Source organism: Chamaea fasciata, unplaced genomic scaffold, assembly GCF_029207755.1.
Source record: "Chamaea fasciata isolate MVZ Bird 193981 ecotype frontalis unplaced genomic scaffold, bChaFas1.0.hap1 SCAF_7, whole genome shotgun sequence".
NCBI lineage: Eukaryota > Metazoa > Chordata > Aves > Passeriformes > Sylviidae > Chamaea > Chamaea fasciata.
The window spans coordinates 40,097,709-40,110,859 of NW_027094092.1; the positions used below are offsets into that span (position 1 = coordinate 40,097,709).

A 13,151-nucleotide genomic window follows, 5' to 3' on the forward strand; every position below is an offset into this window, starting at 1 on the left:
GCACGTACCGTATATGACCAGGCGCCTGTCAACCTGCGGTAGGATCTTTCTTCTTCTGCTGCAGTGCTCAGTGTGCAGACCCTTCCATGCTCTCTGTCAGTCCAGTTCCTCTGTCTGGGTATGAGTGTCAAGAGACTGTGCAACCTTGAAATGTTGGTGGTTTTTTACACATGTGCTATGAGCTGTGCTAAGATCTGTGGGCAAAAAGGAAGACTGGATTAAATAAAACCCTGGTTGTTTTTTCTTGCAGGCAAACAACGCTAGTTGTCTATATCATGTCTCTGGTGGGAATGATAGTCTATACCTTCACTCTGAGCCTGGGCCACCTCTGGGTGGTCTTTGTGACTGCTGGGTTGCTGGGGTAAGTTCATGTGCAGGCTGCTTTCCTCAGCATGTGAACTATTAGTGGATGGGCAGGGAGGCAGAACTCCTGCTGTGAGTGGGACTCGGGAGAGCCATAGCATCTGAATGCCTCCTGCTTGGTTTAAGGACAAAATTATCTGCCCTTCCCAACTCTCACTTGTATGTGTTTCCTTAGAATCACAGGCATTATCATGACCCTGCTCAGCTGCAGCCACTTAATTGTTCCAGGTAATCAAGTGGAAGCTTTTGGAAAGCAGGTGGTACCCACAGGCCTATAGATGATCAGTGGACAAGAGTAAAAAGCATGTGGGCTGGCATGGCTGTTTGACTGTGCTGGGGGTGATGCCCCTTAGAGTTATGGTCTATATTATACCTCTTTAGTCTTCCTCCTGGCAGTTGCTGAGTCTTCCTTTCTGCGTACTTCATTACAGGTTTTTCATGACAGGATACCTTCCCCTGGGCTTTGAGTTTGCTGCAGAGTTGACATACCCAGAATCAGAAGGAACATCATCAGGGCTCCTTAATGTCTCAGCACAGGTAGGTGTGCTGTCTTCCATTTGCTTGCCTCTTTTTTTATAAAAAGAATTAATTGTAGTTCCAAACCTTGAGTCTTATTTCTTGTCCATTATTGGTGTAATGTAGTGCAGAGCTAAGCACCCTGGGACTTGGCTTTTTGAATGATGTTCCTCATGGCATTTCTGTAGTGGCACTCATTCTGCTTCTGTTTAAGAAAATACTTCAGGGTGCCAGTCATCCTTGCCTTTTCCAACATAGCTTCTAACAGTCCTGGCTTGTTTCCAGTGAGAGGTGATATTCCAGCCATTGTCTGTCATTCCGTTAGCTGTAAGGAGGTGCCTCTGGATGTGTTTATCACCAAATTTTAGCTTCACTAGGCCAACTGTTTGACTGGCCTGTATGCTCTGATAATTTGGTAAAGATTGGAAAGAGTTTGAACTGCTTTATAATAACAGTACAGCTTGACATTACCTTTGTTTTTTTGTAGATTTTTGGTATTGCCTTCACCATTGGCCAAGGGCAAATCATGGATCGCTTTGGGACAAAGGCAGGAAACCTCTTGCTTTGTTCTGTCCTGTTCCTGGGGACCGTTATGACAGGTAATTAAAATTTTCAGTGTTCTTCTGCTCAGCCTTTGCTTTGGGCTTGGCATATTAATTGAAGGCTTTTGTGTGCAGTGCTTGCAGGAAAGGGCAGAACCCACACAACAGTCCCATAGCAATGCTGTTCCTCTTTAAGCATCTGGTCTATGTTACAAAGAAGAGCCAAGGCTTTTTGCCCTGGCTCTGGCTGGGGTCTCAAAGTTGCACCTTCTACATACTGCAATAGAGAATCTCTATCCTGCCTGTTTCAGAGGTGTTCTCAGCCTTGTGCAGGAGAATGGTTTCTCTTACTCATTGTAATGTGTTTCTGTCTCTTCTGGGGCTTCTGCTGCTCATTTGGGTCCTGGGGAAAATGACTTGGGCACTGCAGAGTGACTTGACAGCCTTTGCATCTCTCTTCTTCCCTCTGTTCCAGCATTCATTAAGGCTGATCTCCGAAGACAACAGGCCAATTTGGAAAATGAACAGACAGTGAGTAAACCCTCCTTCAATTCCTGCTGTGCCCCTGCTATTAGCTCAGGACAACACCCAGCTTCTCTTCTTTCTAGGAAAGGGGGTGGTTTATGGGGAAGCTCCTTGTTGGCATTTTCAAACTGGGTGTAATCCCAGCTCTGCCAGCTGCTGAGGCCTCTGTTTGCTCAGTGTTAATGTCATGCAGAATCTGTAGGCTCTGGTCCTCTGGGGTTCTGCAGGGCTTCACACCTCTTCATACCAGCTAGGGCCAGATATAGGGCAGTACTGTGCTCACTTCTCTCCCTTGACAATGTGTTGAGGCCTTCAGTGCTCTGCTCTTTTAGTGCTGAGTAACTATTATTCTAGGCCCCTAGGCTGGCAGGTTTTTCCCCTTGCTCCTTGCCATCAGCTGCCAAGTGGGGTTCAGTGTATGTAACTGGAGGAAGCTGAAGTGACAAAGCCTAAGTGAGGGCTTGAGCAACCTGGCTGCTCACACTTTGCATGGTGCTGCTGACAAATCTGCCAGTTCATACTTGCACACCAGAGCTCAGCATGTGATGTCCCTGTGGCATACTGTGCAATAAATGCAGCTGTTTGCACATGGGAGAAAGCCTCTGGTGAACCAATTGCAATGGATACTGTCAGAAGCTCTCCCTGCAGGAAAAGGGAGGGGACTGGTTGCTTGAGGCTATTTTCCATATTGCTCTGGGCTCCTCTTGTAGGATGTAAGCAGAGATATCCACTCAACGTTCAGGCAACCATCAGCAACCATGACTAGCAAAGTGTGAAAATCTCAGTTCTCTGCTGTCTTGAGTCAGCTCTATTCAAAAGGCAGTGCTGCCCTCCTCCAGTGCTGGGGGCACTGTTAGTTAAATTCATAACACGTATATGGAAGGCCCAGGACAGGCCCTGAGGACCTTTGGCAGTGAAGGTGATGCCTTCTAGTAGTAAGATCCTTTCCCTTTGTCAGACATTTCTCTCATCAGATGAATTGCACACTTTTGTGTAAGCCATTTTTAGTATAAATCTTTTTCAGTCTAAATACCAATGTAAGAGGTTGCTGCTGCATGGGGAAGAGCATTGCAACCAGAGCAAAGGTGGTGCAATGACATTTTTACAATCCTAAAAGTCTCCAGAACAGACAGTAGTAAGAACCAGAGGGATGTGTATAAGATAACAGGTTTCAGTCAGTACAAATTTCACTGGCAGCTCCTTCCCTCTGAGGAGACATGCTCTGAAGAAGTAATGTTGCACACCCCCAAATGTGTCCTCCACATGGCCGGGCTCATCTGAGTATTCTCAAACTTAACAACCAACTGCAGGTGCTCGACTGACTGAAGGTAGGCTGAGTCTGGTGTTCTGCACTAAGATGGATGCCTCAGCCAGGGGATCAGCCAGCTGGGCTTGGGCGTTGTGTGCTGCCTTTGTGGAGAACTCTGACAAAGTCAGTTACTGGAGCTTTTCTATGTGGCACAGCTGCCTTACACATGCTTGGGTGATTTTACTGGTTTCTTCTGTTGCCTGTTTCTCTTTCTTATTTTTCTCCGCTTTCATTTCTTTTCCTACTTGCCTCCATATTTTCTGGGATGGTGACTTGTGACTATCATTACAGAGACTCCAAGGCAGCAATCAGATCATGGATTATGGGACTGTAGCTTGTAACTAACCCCATCAATTCCCACTTCTGCTCACTAGCTTAAACACATCAAGGTAGGAGAATTGCACTAATCTACTTCTCTGAACACTCACAGGGTGGCACAGGCACCAAACCAATGGCATTTCTGGGGTGATTGCAATGGCTGTAGAGTATCAAGAATCTTTCTGGTCTTCTCAGGTACTCAGCTGAGATGAAAGACAAGATAGCCTCCAAGAACAGAGTGGAGATCCTCCCAGACTCATGTCAGACAGAGATGTAGGGATTCAGCTAGGTGCAGCAAAGCAAAGCCTGGTGCTGGAGCAGATGGAGAACTGAACTGTCAGTCATTTGTTAGGGAGAGGAGGTGCAGACATTTGGATCCACTACTCTGATACTATTTTTACAGTCCAGGTTCTTGGCAGGTGATAGCAGGAACGCTTTAAAGTATTGGCTTTGATCACAGCCAGGGTGAATGGCCAGCTTCAAGAGGGAAATTTAAAAACATGTAGCAAGAACAGAGTCTTTGGTTTGGTGCCTTGTGGTATAAGAATGCCTGAAAATTGTTACATTCTGTGCTTGTTGATCTGTGAATCTCACTGGTATTTTGCATTTTCTCAGCTGTTGCTTGGGGTGGTATGCTTTACTACTTACTGTCCTCTCCTTCACACTGACAGGCTGGTCTACTAAGTTATCCATGCTACCCTTTACTTTTCAAGGTGTGATAGACTGTGTGTATCATTTAGTGCCACAGCCAAAATGACTAACAGGCAAAAGCAGAGTGAGTCGATTGGGAAAACCAGCCTTAACCCTGCTAAGATTAGGGCATGAAGCTGCTGTGCTTTGATGGAAGTATGAGGAAGAGTCCCATGGGCAGGGAAAGAGTGATGGTAAATGGAATTATATCCAGCTGGCATCAGGTCACGAGTGGTGTGCCCCAAGGCTCAGTACTGGGCACAGTCCTGTTTGATGTCTTTGTTGATGACCTGGCTGAGGGGGTCGAGTCCACCCTTAGTCAGTTTGCAGACCAAAAACCGAGTTGGGCGAGAGTATTGTTGAAGGGTTGGAGGGCTCTGCAGAGGGATCTGGATAGGCTGGATCCATGGGCTGAGGTCATTTTATGAGGTCATTTTTTACCTTCAACAAGGTCAAGTGCTGGGTCCTGCAGCTGGCTCGCAACAACCCCAGGCAGTGCTACAGGCTTGGAGAAGAGTGGCTGGAAAGTAGCCCACTGGAAAAAGACCTGGGGGTGCTGGTCAGCAGCCACTGAACATGAGCCAGTGTGTGCTCAGGTAGCCAAGAGGGCCACAGGCATCCTGGCTTATGTCAGAAATAGTGTGGCCAGCAGGACTAGGGAAGGGATTGTCTCCCTGTACTTGGTGAGGCTGCACCTCAAGTCCTGTGTCCAGTTTTGGGTCCCTCACTACAAGAAGGACATTGAGGTGTTGGAGCATATCCAGAGAAGGGCAATGGAGCTGGTGACGGGTCTGGAGCACAAGTCCTGTGAGGGGCACCTGAAGGAGCTGGGGTTGTTTAGCCTGGAGACAAGGAGGCTCAAGGGAGACCTTTTTGCTCTCGACAACCACCTGAAAGCAGGTCATAGTGACCTGAGGGTCACTCCCAAGTAACAAGTGACAGGAAACTTGAGGAAACAACCCCAAGTTGCCCCATGGGAGATTTAGATTGGGTATTAGGAAAATTTCTTCACTGAAAAGGTTGTCAAGCATTGGAACAGGCTGCTTAGGGGAATGTTAGAGTCACCATCCCTGGAGGTGACATTTATAAGACATGTAGATATGGTTTTTAGGGACACAGTTTAGTAGTGGACTTGGTAGTGCTGGGTTTGTAGTTGGACTCAATGATCTTGAGGGTCTTTCCCAGCCTAAACAATTCTATGGTTGTTGCACGGAGACTTGACAAGAGCCAGTTGTGAGCTTGCAGAGCATGCAGAGCTGTGGAGTTGTGCAGATCTCACTTTCCATTGAAGCACTGTACCATTGGCTGTGTAGCACTTTGTCTTCTATTGGTGCTCTCATCTGCTGTGGTTATAATTAAGCAAATGTTGCTGTTAGTAGATTAAATTAGCCTAATAGCATTGTGTACACCTTGTCCTCTATTAATTAAGCTGCAGTGTGGTCCCAACAATCCTCCCCACTTTTGTCTGCCTCAGTTCCCAGAGCTCCAGCTGGGTTAGCTTTCTATATCTCAGGACACTTGGATCAAATGCCTGTTTTACGTGATAATGAGGCTCTTTGTGTACTGCCTTTGTTGTAAATGTATCTGAAGCCATTCCAGTGTTTTGCCTTAAGATTTTACAGTAGTGTCGTTGATTCAGCACACACATTATACTCATGAATATGCTGTGTACTGCTTGTGCTCATTTGCTTGTGATTTTCAGCATGCTTGCAAATCTTTTGTATTGTTTCTTAGCATTAAGAAAAAGCATCTTTGCTGATCTTCTGTAGTTTATTTAGGACAAGTGTCCACCCTCAGTAGCTTAGTTGATTCTGTTGAAAGCTGCACCATGCTTAGCCTCTAGTGAAATACTGCTAATAAAAAATGCTGGAATTTTGTCTAGTGGGCACAAACAATGTGGACCCATTCTCTGCTTCCCAAACTTCCCTACTCCATTTCTGTGTTGACTGTGTGGGAAGCAGCCTTCTCCCATCCCAAAGCCATAGGCAGGCCATCTGTAGGCCATTTTCCAGTACTGTGACTCACAGCTGTGAGAGCAGCCTTCCTTTCCCAAGTTGGTGGAGCCCTGCAGACTGTCTGATCGAAATCTCTGCTCCTATAGCTCCATAGCAGATGACTGGTGCTGGGACCCCAGAGGTCCTTGGGGAGCCTGTTCTGAGTGGCTTGAGTGCTTCTATGGTGCATTCTGGGGGAGTTTCCAAAGTCTAAATGCAGATTTCCCCTTATTCCTACCTCTGGCACTACTTCATGAACTCCCCTACCCTTCCTGCTTGTTGAAGCTCCCTCTTTTCACTTCTGGCTTTTGCCTTCCAGACATCTCTTTAAAGCTTTCCTCATCTCACTCCTCTGCTTTGGGATATTGCTGCTGAATTCTGTAAAACCTTTTCACCTACAGATTGTGTAAGAGCCTACTCAAAATGAGACTGTTTCATATCTCTTGCCTCCATGCTGCCTGGATTTCTCTTGAACTGCACTGGGGATGTGAACCTCTTTCCTGTGGACCTCTGATTTCTGCCTCAGATGTCAGTCTTGCCCTACAGTGAGTAAACTCAGAGCCCAGGCTACAGGAAACTCCACATTCATTCTTACAAGTCTGTGTGCTGTCTTCTGAATTGGTGACAGCTGGGTTGTCTCACTGTAGGCAGAAGCAGAACCTGAAAGGCATCAGAAATCCACTAGGGGAAGAAGTCTCAAGATTAATCCTAACACATTCCAGAAAGGCTCAGAACCTGAGCTTGTCAAACTCCACCCAGGAAAGCTGAACTGGAATTGCGACAGTTTGACTGTTCCATGAAGCTGAGGATGGGGTGGTAATTGGGCACCAGTCTCCATTTTCCTTGCTTTTTCTCTGGGAAAAGCTCCCTTCATATTAAGGTTTCAAGAAATTAGGCTAGTTCTTCTACAGGATTTATGGAGAAAAATACTTTCGTATGTTTGCCTCTTATTTCTTATGTCTCTTTAAGGTATAAGTAGTGAACTTCAAAGAAGGCACTGCTCTGTTGAGTTGTCTCAGCCATAAATCCAAGCTGGGGAAAGGGAAGAAGCAGGACAGAGGGTGCTAGCACTTTGATGGGCAGTGTGGGTGGGGGTGAAAATACTTGAAGATAAGCAAGATAAGCAATGTGTCTGGGAGCGGAAGAGGCCTCAGACATGCTGGAGTAAGAACACAGGGGAACTAGTGGTTCTGCTGAGCCTCCTGAGGATGTAAAGAAAGCAAATTCTCTCTGGTGTTTGCACAGACACTGTGCTGCCTCATGACACGAAGGAGTTCCCAGCACTTTCCCTTGCCCAGGGAACTAGCGCTGCAACTTCATGCTTTGAGGCTGAGCTTGTGTCACAGGGAGATGTTGGTGAGGGGCTGTGGGTCTGGTACCTTCAGTGGTATCAGCCCCACAGTGAATTAATAATGGTCTGAGGACTGCAGCTAGTAGCTTAAACAGTCAGACGTTGCACTGCCCTGCTGCCCCAGTGCCCCTTGCTTGGGGAGTCAGAGTGGCTAGAATAGGAAGAGGGAAACCAGCAGCAGGTGATTCTGAGGATGGCAATTCTTCTTTGGGGATTTCTGCACTAGCAGGGAGCTATGAACTACCCAGGCTCTGGCCAGCTGATGTCTCTGAAGCCTGGGTCTGGCCAACCAGGATCCTAACCATACTGTTTTTCTCTGACTTGCAGAAAGTGTTGCCAGAAGCCTACACTAATGCCATAGTCCTTGAGGAATCACGGCTGTGAAATGAAGGGGTGGCAAAACTGGGAGATACAGCCCCTCTCATTCCCATCTTTCCTACCTGCACCATCCTCCTGTGACATGCACCCCATGGGAGTGGGGCAGCCCCAGGACAGGAGCCCTGTGAACTGCTTCTGAAGAGTGTGAAAGAGCAAAACAAGAGGGGGGTTGCTTTCATCAGTTTTATCTTTGCATCTTGCTGTTTGGGAGGAAAAGTTGGGAAAATCTGTTGTGTCCCCCTAGTCCTACCATGTATGCTTGGAGAAAGCATGTGTGCTGAGAGAAAAGTGACAGTACCAGGCTAACCCTGAGCATGATGGTGGCACCTTGCCTGTGGCTGTGACATGAAAGGCAGAAGCAGGACCACACTTACTCTGTGAGCAGTCCTGGAAGGCCTGGCTCTAGGGAAAAGGGATTGCTCTGTTCCCATGATCATCTGTGTTGCACAGGTAGTAGTAGAGGCCTCAGTACATTACCAGCAAGTGCAAAACAGTTCACGAGCTGCTGCCAGCTCTTCTTTTTTTAATTTGGCTTTCCCAGATGAAGCACTCTTAATCTGGATAAACTTCTGCTAAGAATTCAGTGGGGTTGCCCTGACATTCCTACATTTTAGGAGTAATTAAGAGATATCAATATGCCTCCTTCTAGTTCGAGGCAAGGACTAGTTCTGCAGCCTAAATCTAGCTCATCACAACATTAGCAACAAAACTGAGTCAAACCACAATTTCCCTGGGCTGAGGACTGTGTCTTCCTCCTGAAAAATGAAGTGCCTTTTGCATGTTTCAACACTACATACAAACTTTTGTGAAGTGTTATATTGAGAAAACCAGCCATGGCTGCATTGCTTTTCACAGCCACAGAGAGGGGTATGATGGGAATCCAGCTTTGCTCCAGTGTGGAAGCTTCCCACTTCATAATAGAGAACAGGAGAAGGTGCCCACTTAGCAGCATTTGTGTCTTATAGACACTGCCCATCTGTATGCTGTTTATCTTCTAAACACAACTGTAGATCCTTTTATCACTTCTCCATCCTTCCAGCATCCCACCCCTGCAGGTGACTTCAAGTGTGTATGCCTTTAATCATGCAGTTACTTATGTATTATTTGAGGCAGGGGACAAAAGCCGTACTGAGGTGGAATGGTTAAAAATGCTCCTCTCTGATAAACTATTTTTGACAAAACTTTTTTTTTGTGAATTTTAAACTTTTTTTTATACATTACATTTTGATACAGCCTGAGTTCAGTAAGTGCTTAGACAACACTCTCAGGCACATGGTGTGATTCTAAGGGGTCCTAGGCCGGGCCAGAAGTTGGATTGTGAGCCTGATAAATCCCTTCCAATTCAGCATATTCTATGATTGAAGCCCTATCTTAGATAATTTGGGATTGAGGATGGGGGTTTAGAATGATTTTCAATAGAAATTTCAATGCAAAATATAAGCATTTGAAGTGTACAATGAAACCTGACACATTCATATTAAATGGTTGAAAACAGTCTACATGTGGCTCATTTAATAGCCTGAAATGTTCTGCAGAGTGGAAAAAATCATCATTCTGCCCAGTGCTACTGCTGTGTTCTTTTCCTCCCTTTCTTTCCTTTTTCTTCTGCATGTGAATTGTCTTCCCAGCTAGGAGTTCCTGCTGGGGTTTTTTCTGCATTCTGTGTGCTGCCCACTGTTTTGGGCATTATTTTTCCTAGGTCTAAGGAACCTGTTCCTGTTTTCTCCATCTTCTGTAGTTGTAACTCACTACACAGGAAGCTCAGTCCTTGCTCACAGATGCATAGTTTGAGTTTGCTGTCACCTGCATGCTGCAGAAGAGCATCAACAACCCTCTTCACGTGTGTTTGTTTGAGAGCAGTCAGACCTGGAACTTTGTGGCAAGGAGTCAGGGCACAGTAGGTTTGCTGTAAAGAGAGATGATGCATTCATCACCACATACAGTGGAAGCTGCTGTTGGCTCTGATCTTCTACCCACTGCTGTGGAGCAGAAAGACAAACATAGTCCATTGCAATTTTTTTTTTCATTTATTAGAAATGGCCCCTGGGGAACACACACATGCAAGTTACACAGCAGTGCCAGGGGTAGCACCTGTTCTTTCTGGTCCAAAGCATTCAGCAAATCCTGGATAGTTCTGCACCTTGTCCCCACAAGGGACACGAGGGAAGTCCTTAGTGCCCTTTGCCTACTGCCCAAGGAGTCAGTCACCAACTGCCTCCCATAAGCTTTGATACAAACCCCTCTGGGACTTGGTCTTTGACATCAGTCAGTTGAAATGTTTCCTGGACAAGACTAAAACAACTTGGTAACAACAGTGATTGACAGAGTCCAACACTGACCCACCAGCAGGACTGGTGTCCTGGAGTTCAGCTGAGCTTTCACAGAAGTCCGGCAGTGAAGGTAGAAGATGACACGACCTACAAAAAGCCCTAAACTTCAGTTTTTCTTCTTGTTTTGTGATAGTGCTTCTACCTCCAGGTACTGCAGCCCAATCAACATCCCCATAATAGAGAAACCTGTGATAGAGATACAGGATGAGTTGTGTAGAAAATGCTGGACACGAGATGAGGCATCCCCTCCTGCCATCTCCTCAGCCAATAGCTGCATGGGGAGTTTTTCTGGGGTGTCATAGCTCCAAGGAGAGTATGTAGGGGGAGGATGCAGAGCTCTACTTACTTGCTACCATGAGGGGTGCCATAATTCCAATTGTCAAGGCTGCAGTGTGGTATATGAACACCTCAGAGAGGAAGTGAGCAAGGGCCAAAAAGAAGGTAAAGAGCGTGATGTGATAGAGGCTGTTGAAGAGCAAAAAAGAAGCAGGTTATCATATCATACTACAGGCATGAATAGGGCTGAGTGAAAAAAAAAAAAGGCAAACATGCATGCTGCCCCATCTGCTCTCACTGGCAGCACAGAGGGGACTTTGTCCCTCGCCTACTGAGGTGCAAAATCTCCCTGGGCAACATCTGGGAGGAGAATGGGGCAGCATGTTCAGTAGTGCATTGAAAGTCACAGGCATTATCTAGCCTGAGGGAAGGTAAAGAGGGGAGAGCATGAGTGGGGACTAGTGATATGAGAAGTAATGTGCACACATAAAAAGAAGGTGAGAACTGGATGAGTAGAGAGCTAGGGTGACAAGACTTGGCTGACTTCAGGCTGCATCACCCAATGTCTTCCCACCTGTGCTCTGCTACCCTCTATGGGCCACAGCTGTTGAAAAGGGAGCAGGTTCAAGAAATGCAAGATAAAATTCCTCAAAGAAACAACTGATTCTTGATAACTGGCATTGCCACCACCCCCTAAAAACATATCATTTAGTCCCTGCACCTCCCTACCTCAGATAAGCCTAGGCAATCCAAGCACATAATGGCAGGTGAACAGTGACTTCTGCTGCAGGGCTGAGGGAAGCAGTGACAAAAGCGTTTTAGCAACCTCCAAAAAAGGCTTTGTCTAGCACAGACCTCAAGTCAGCTTGCTTGGAAACCCCTCTAAGAAGCACTTCTGTTAGCAGAGGGAGAATTGGTGTGTCTCCCACTAAGCATCAGGCTGCCCCTCAGGCCCTGTTATCAGCCCCAGCTAAGACTGTAGGAAAGAAAGCAACCGGTTAAGACCATTGCAATGGGGCACCTAAAACTGTCCCAGTTTTTAGCTGAGCTGTCATAGTAAAAGTAGTATTGAGCATCAGTCACATCACAGCATTAGCAATTGCTTAATTAACAGAGCAGCAAATGCTTTCCAAGCTGGAGCTCAGAAAATTGGTGACAGTATAGGTTCTCAGATCTACCAGTTTCTGACTGAGCTAAGAACAGAAATCAAACACGCAGGCTGTCCCCACAGAGGAAGAAGGGGGCAGCAGCTATCACACAAATCCCATACTGCTATTTGAGCTTCTTCAGGGGAATGCTGTCAACACTATAGAAAGTTCAGGAACGGCTTTTGATTCCCCACCTCTTCTGTGCCGCCCCCTAAGCTCAGGCTGTGTCTAGCAAGCAAACCAATGGATTTCTCGGGTGGTGCTTTACATACGTCCTGTTACGGATGTCGATTGCGCAGAGGCAGCGGATCACTGATGCCAACAGGGTCCAGACGCCGAAGGTCCGAGCCTGGAGCCCATTCACTGCGTAAAGAAGGAGGGAGCACATGGAGACCACGCACGGCCCTGCCTGCCACCCCCAGTCCCGCCGTGGAGGGGCACGCCGGGGCAGCCGGCAGCTCCCGGGCCCCAGAGGTGGGACCCCGAGGAGACCCAAGGCCCACGGCCGGAAGGCGATCTCCAGGCGCCAGGGCGGCCGGCGCGGCCCTTACCGAGGCCGGGACTGGCGGTGTACAGCTTCTCTGAGAGGAAGCCGTGATCACGAAAGCTCTGCAGGGTATTCCCGGCGGCGATGACAGACACCATCACGAGCCAGCTGCGCAGCACGTTCAGGAACCGGCTCATCCTCCCTGCCGGCTCGAACCCTGCACGGCAGGCCCACGAAGAGTCGCCGCCCGTTACCGGCGGCGCTCCCGCGGCGACACCGGCGCCCCGCCCGCGCCACCGCCCAGCGCTCCGATTGGCCGCTGCGCGCCGCTCCATGCGCGCGCCACGTGACGTGACCTCCTCTCGCCAATGGGATCTCTCGCCGCGCGGGAGGCGGGTCCGCTGCAGTCCCCGCCCACCTCGCGGGAGCAGGTGGCAGCACCGGCAGGGGGCGGAGTCAAGCGCGCCTGCGCAGTGAGGCGCCGGGGGCCGCTGCGCGCCGGGGCGGGGCCGCCGCCCGTCGGTTGTTGTAGTAACGGGGAAGCGGCGGGAGGGGCCGGGGCTGCCTTGTGCGGCCGGCTCGACGCGGCCCAGTCGTGCGGGGGCAGGTACGGCTAGCACGGGGACCCGCTGCCTTAGGCGCTCGCCGCAGTTCTTGCTTCTTTTGGGGCCGGCGGAGGTCGCCGTGCTTGGCCTGGCGCCGGGTAGGCCGGGCCGTAGCCGCCCCTCCGGGCCGGAGGGCCGCTCCTGCGCCGGTGGAGGCGTTATGGTGTCCGGCTGTCCTCGGGCAGCGGGGCGGTCTTGGCGGGCGTTTCCCGTTGCGCCCGGGCCGGCCTGGCGTGGGTCTGCGGGGCAAGGCGGGGCAGGGGCGCGCGTTACCGGTAAGCGCCCGAGTGGATCTCACGGGCAGGTGCGGAATAATCTG

The 13,151-nt window shown here is 48.8% G+C and overlaps 3 protein-coding genes across 7 annotated transcripts in view; 2 read left to right on the forward strand and 1 right to left on the reverse strand.

Moving 5' to 3' along the window:
- The window catches only part of FLVCR2 (FLVCR choline and putative heme transporter 2), a 34,491-nt gene extending 25,011 nt beyond the window's left edge, over positions 1-9,480 (forward strand). The window contains exons 6-11 of one of the 2 annotated variants that reach the window (XM_066188527.1): positions 251-361; positions 795-900; positions 1,367-1,478; positions 1,897-1,952; positions 3,547-3,644; positions 7,936-9,480. In XM_066188527.1, coding sequence (XP_066044624.1) covers positions 251-361; positions 795-900; positions 1,367-1,478; positions 1,897-1,952; positions 3,547-3,600 — 439 coding nt within the window. In that variant the 3' untranslated portion in view covers positions 3,601-3,644; positions 7,936-9,480. The remainder of the gene's footprint in view (positions 1-250; positions 362-794; positions 901-1,366; positions 1,479-1,896; positions 1,953-3,546; positions 3,645-7,935) is intronic. The other variant, XM_066188528.1, reaches the window with a different exon arrangement.
- Positions 9,481-9,994: 514 nt separating this feature from the next.
- ERG28 (ergosterol biosynthesis 28 homolog) lies at positions 9,995-12,524 on the reverse strand. 2 transcript variants are annotated; one of them, XM_066188531.1, is made up of 4 exons: positions 12,292-12,524; positions 12,013-12,103; positions 10,663-10,781; positions 10,339-10,502 (listed from the first exon to the last, which is right to left on the reverse strand). In XM_066188531.1, exons 1-4 carry the CDS (start codon positions 12,422-12,424, stop codon positions 10,423-10,425), a joined length of 423 nt encoding a protein of 140 aa, XP_066044628.1. In that variant the 5' UTR covers positions 12,425-12,524; the 3' UTR covers positions 10,339-10,422. The 2 variants fall into 2 exon arrangements, with proteins under 2 accessions (XP_066044627.1, XP_066044628.1); XM_066188530.1 differs by lacking the exon at positions 10,663-10,781 and having other exon boundaries at positions 9,995-10,502.
- A 234-nt stretch (positions 12,525-12,758) lies between these two features.
- TTLL5 (tubulin tyrosine ligase like 5) overlaps positions 12,759-13,151 on the forward strand; it is a 126,053-nt gene continuing 125,660 nt past the window's right edge. For all 3 annotated transcript variants that reach the window (XR_010721922.1, XM_066188532.1, XM_066188533.1), the window contains exon 1: positions 12,759-12,834. The gene's annotated coding sequence lies outside the window, so the exon portion shown is untranslated. The remainder of the gene's footprint in view (positions 12,835-13,151) is intronic.

Coding starts and splice junctions, on each gene's coding strand:
- ERG28 (XM_066188530.1), bottom strand. CDS start 12,424: ATGAGCCGGTTCCTGAACGTGCTGCGCAGCTGGCTCGTGATGGTGTCT. Junction 12,104..12,291: donor CACCGCCAGTCCCGGCCTCG/GTAAGGGCCGCG, acceptor TTCTTTACGCAG/TGAATGGGCTCCAGGCTCGG. Junction 10,503..12,012: donor ATCGACATCCGTAACAGGAC/GTATGTAAAGCA, acceptor TCTCTATCACAG/GTTTCTCTATTATGGGGATG.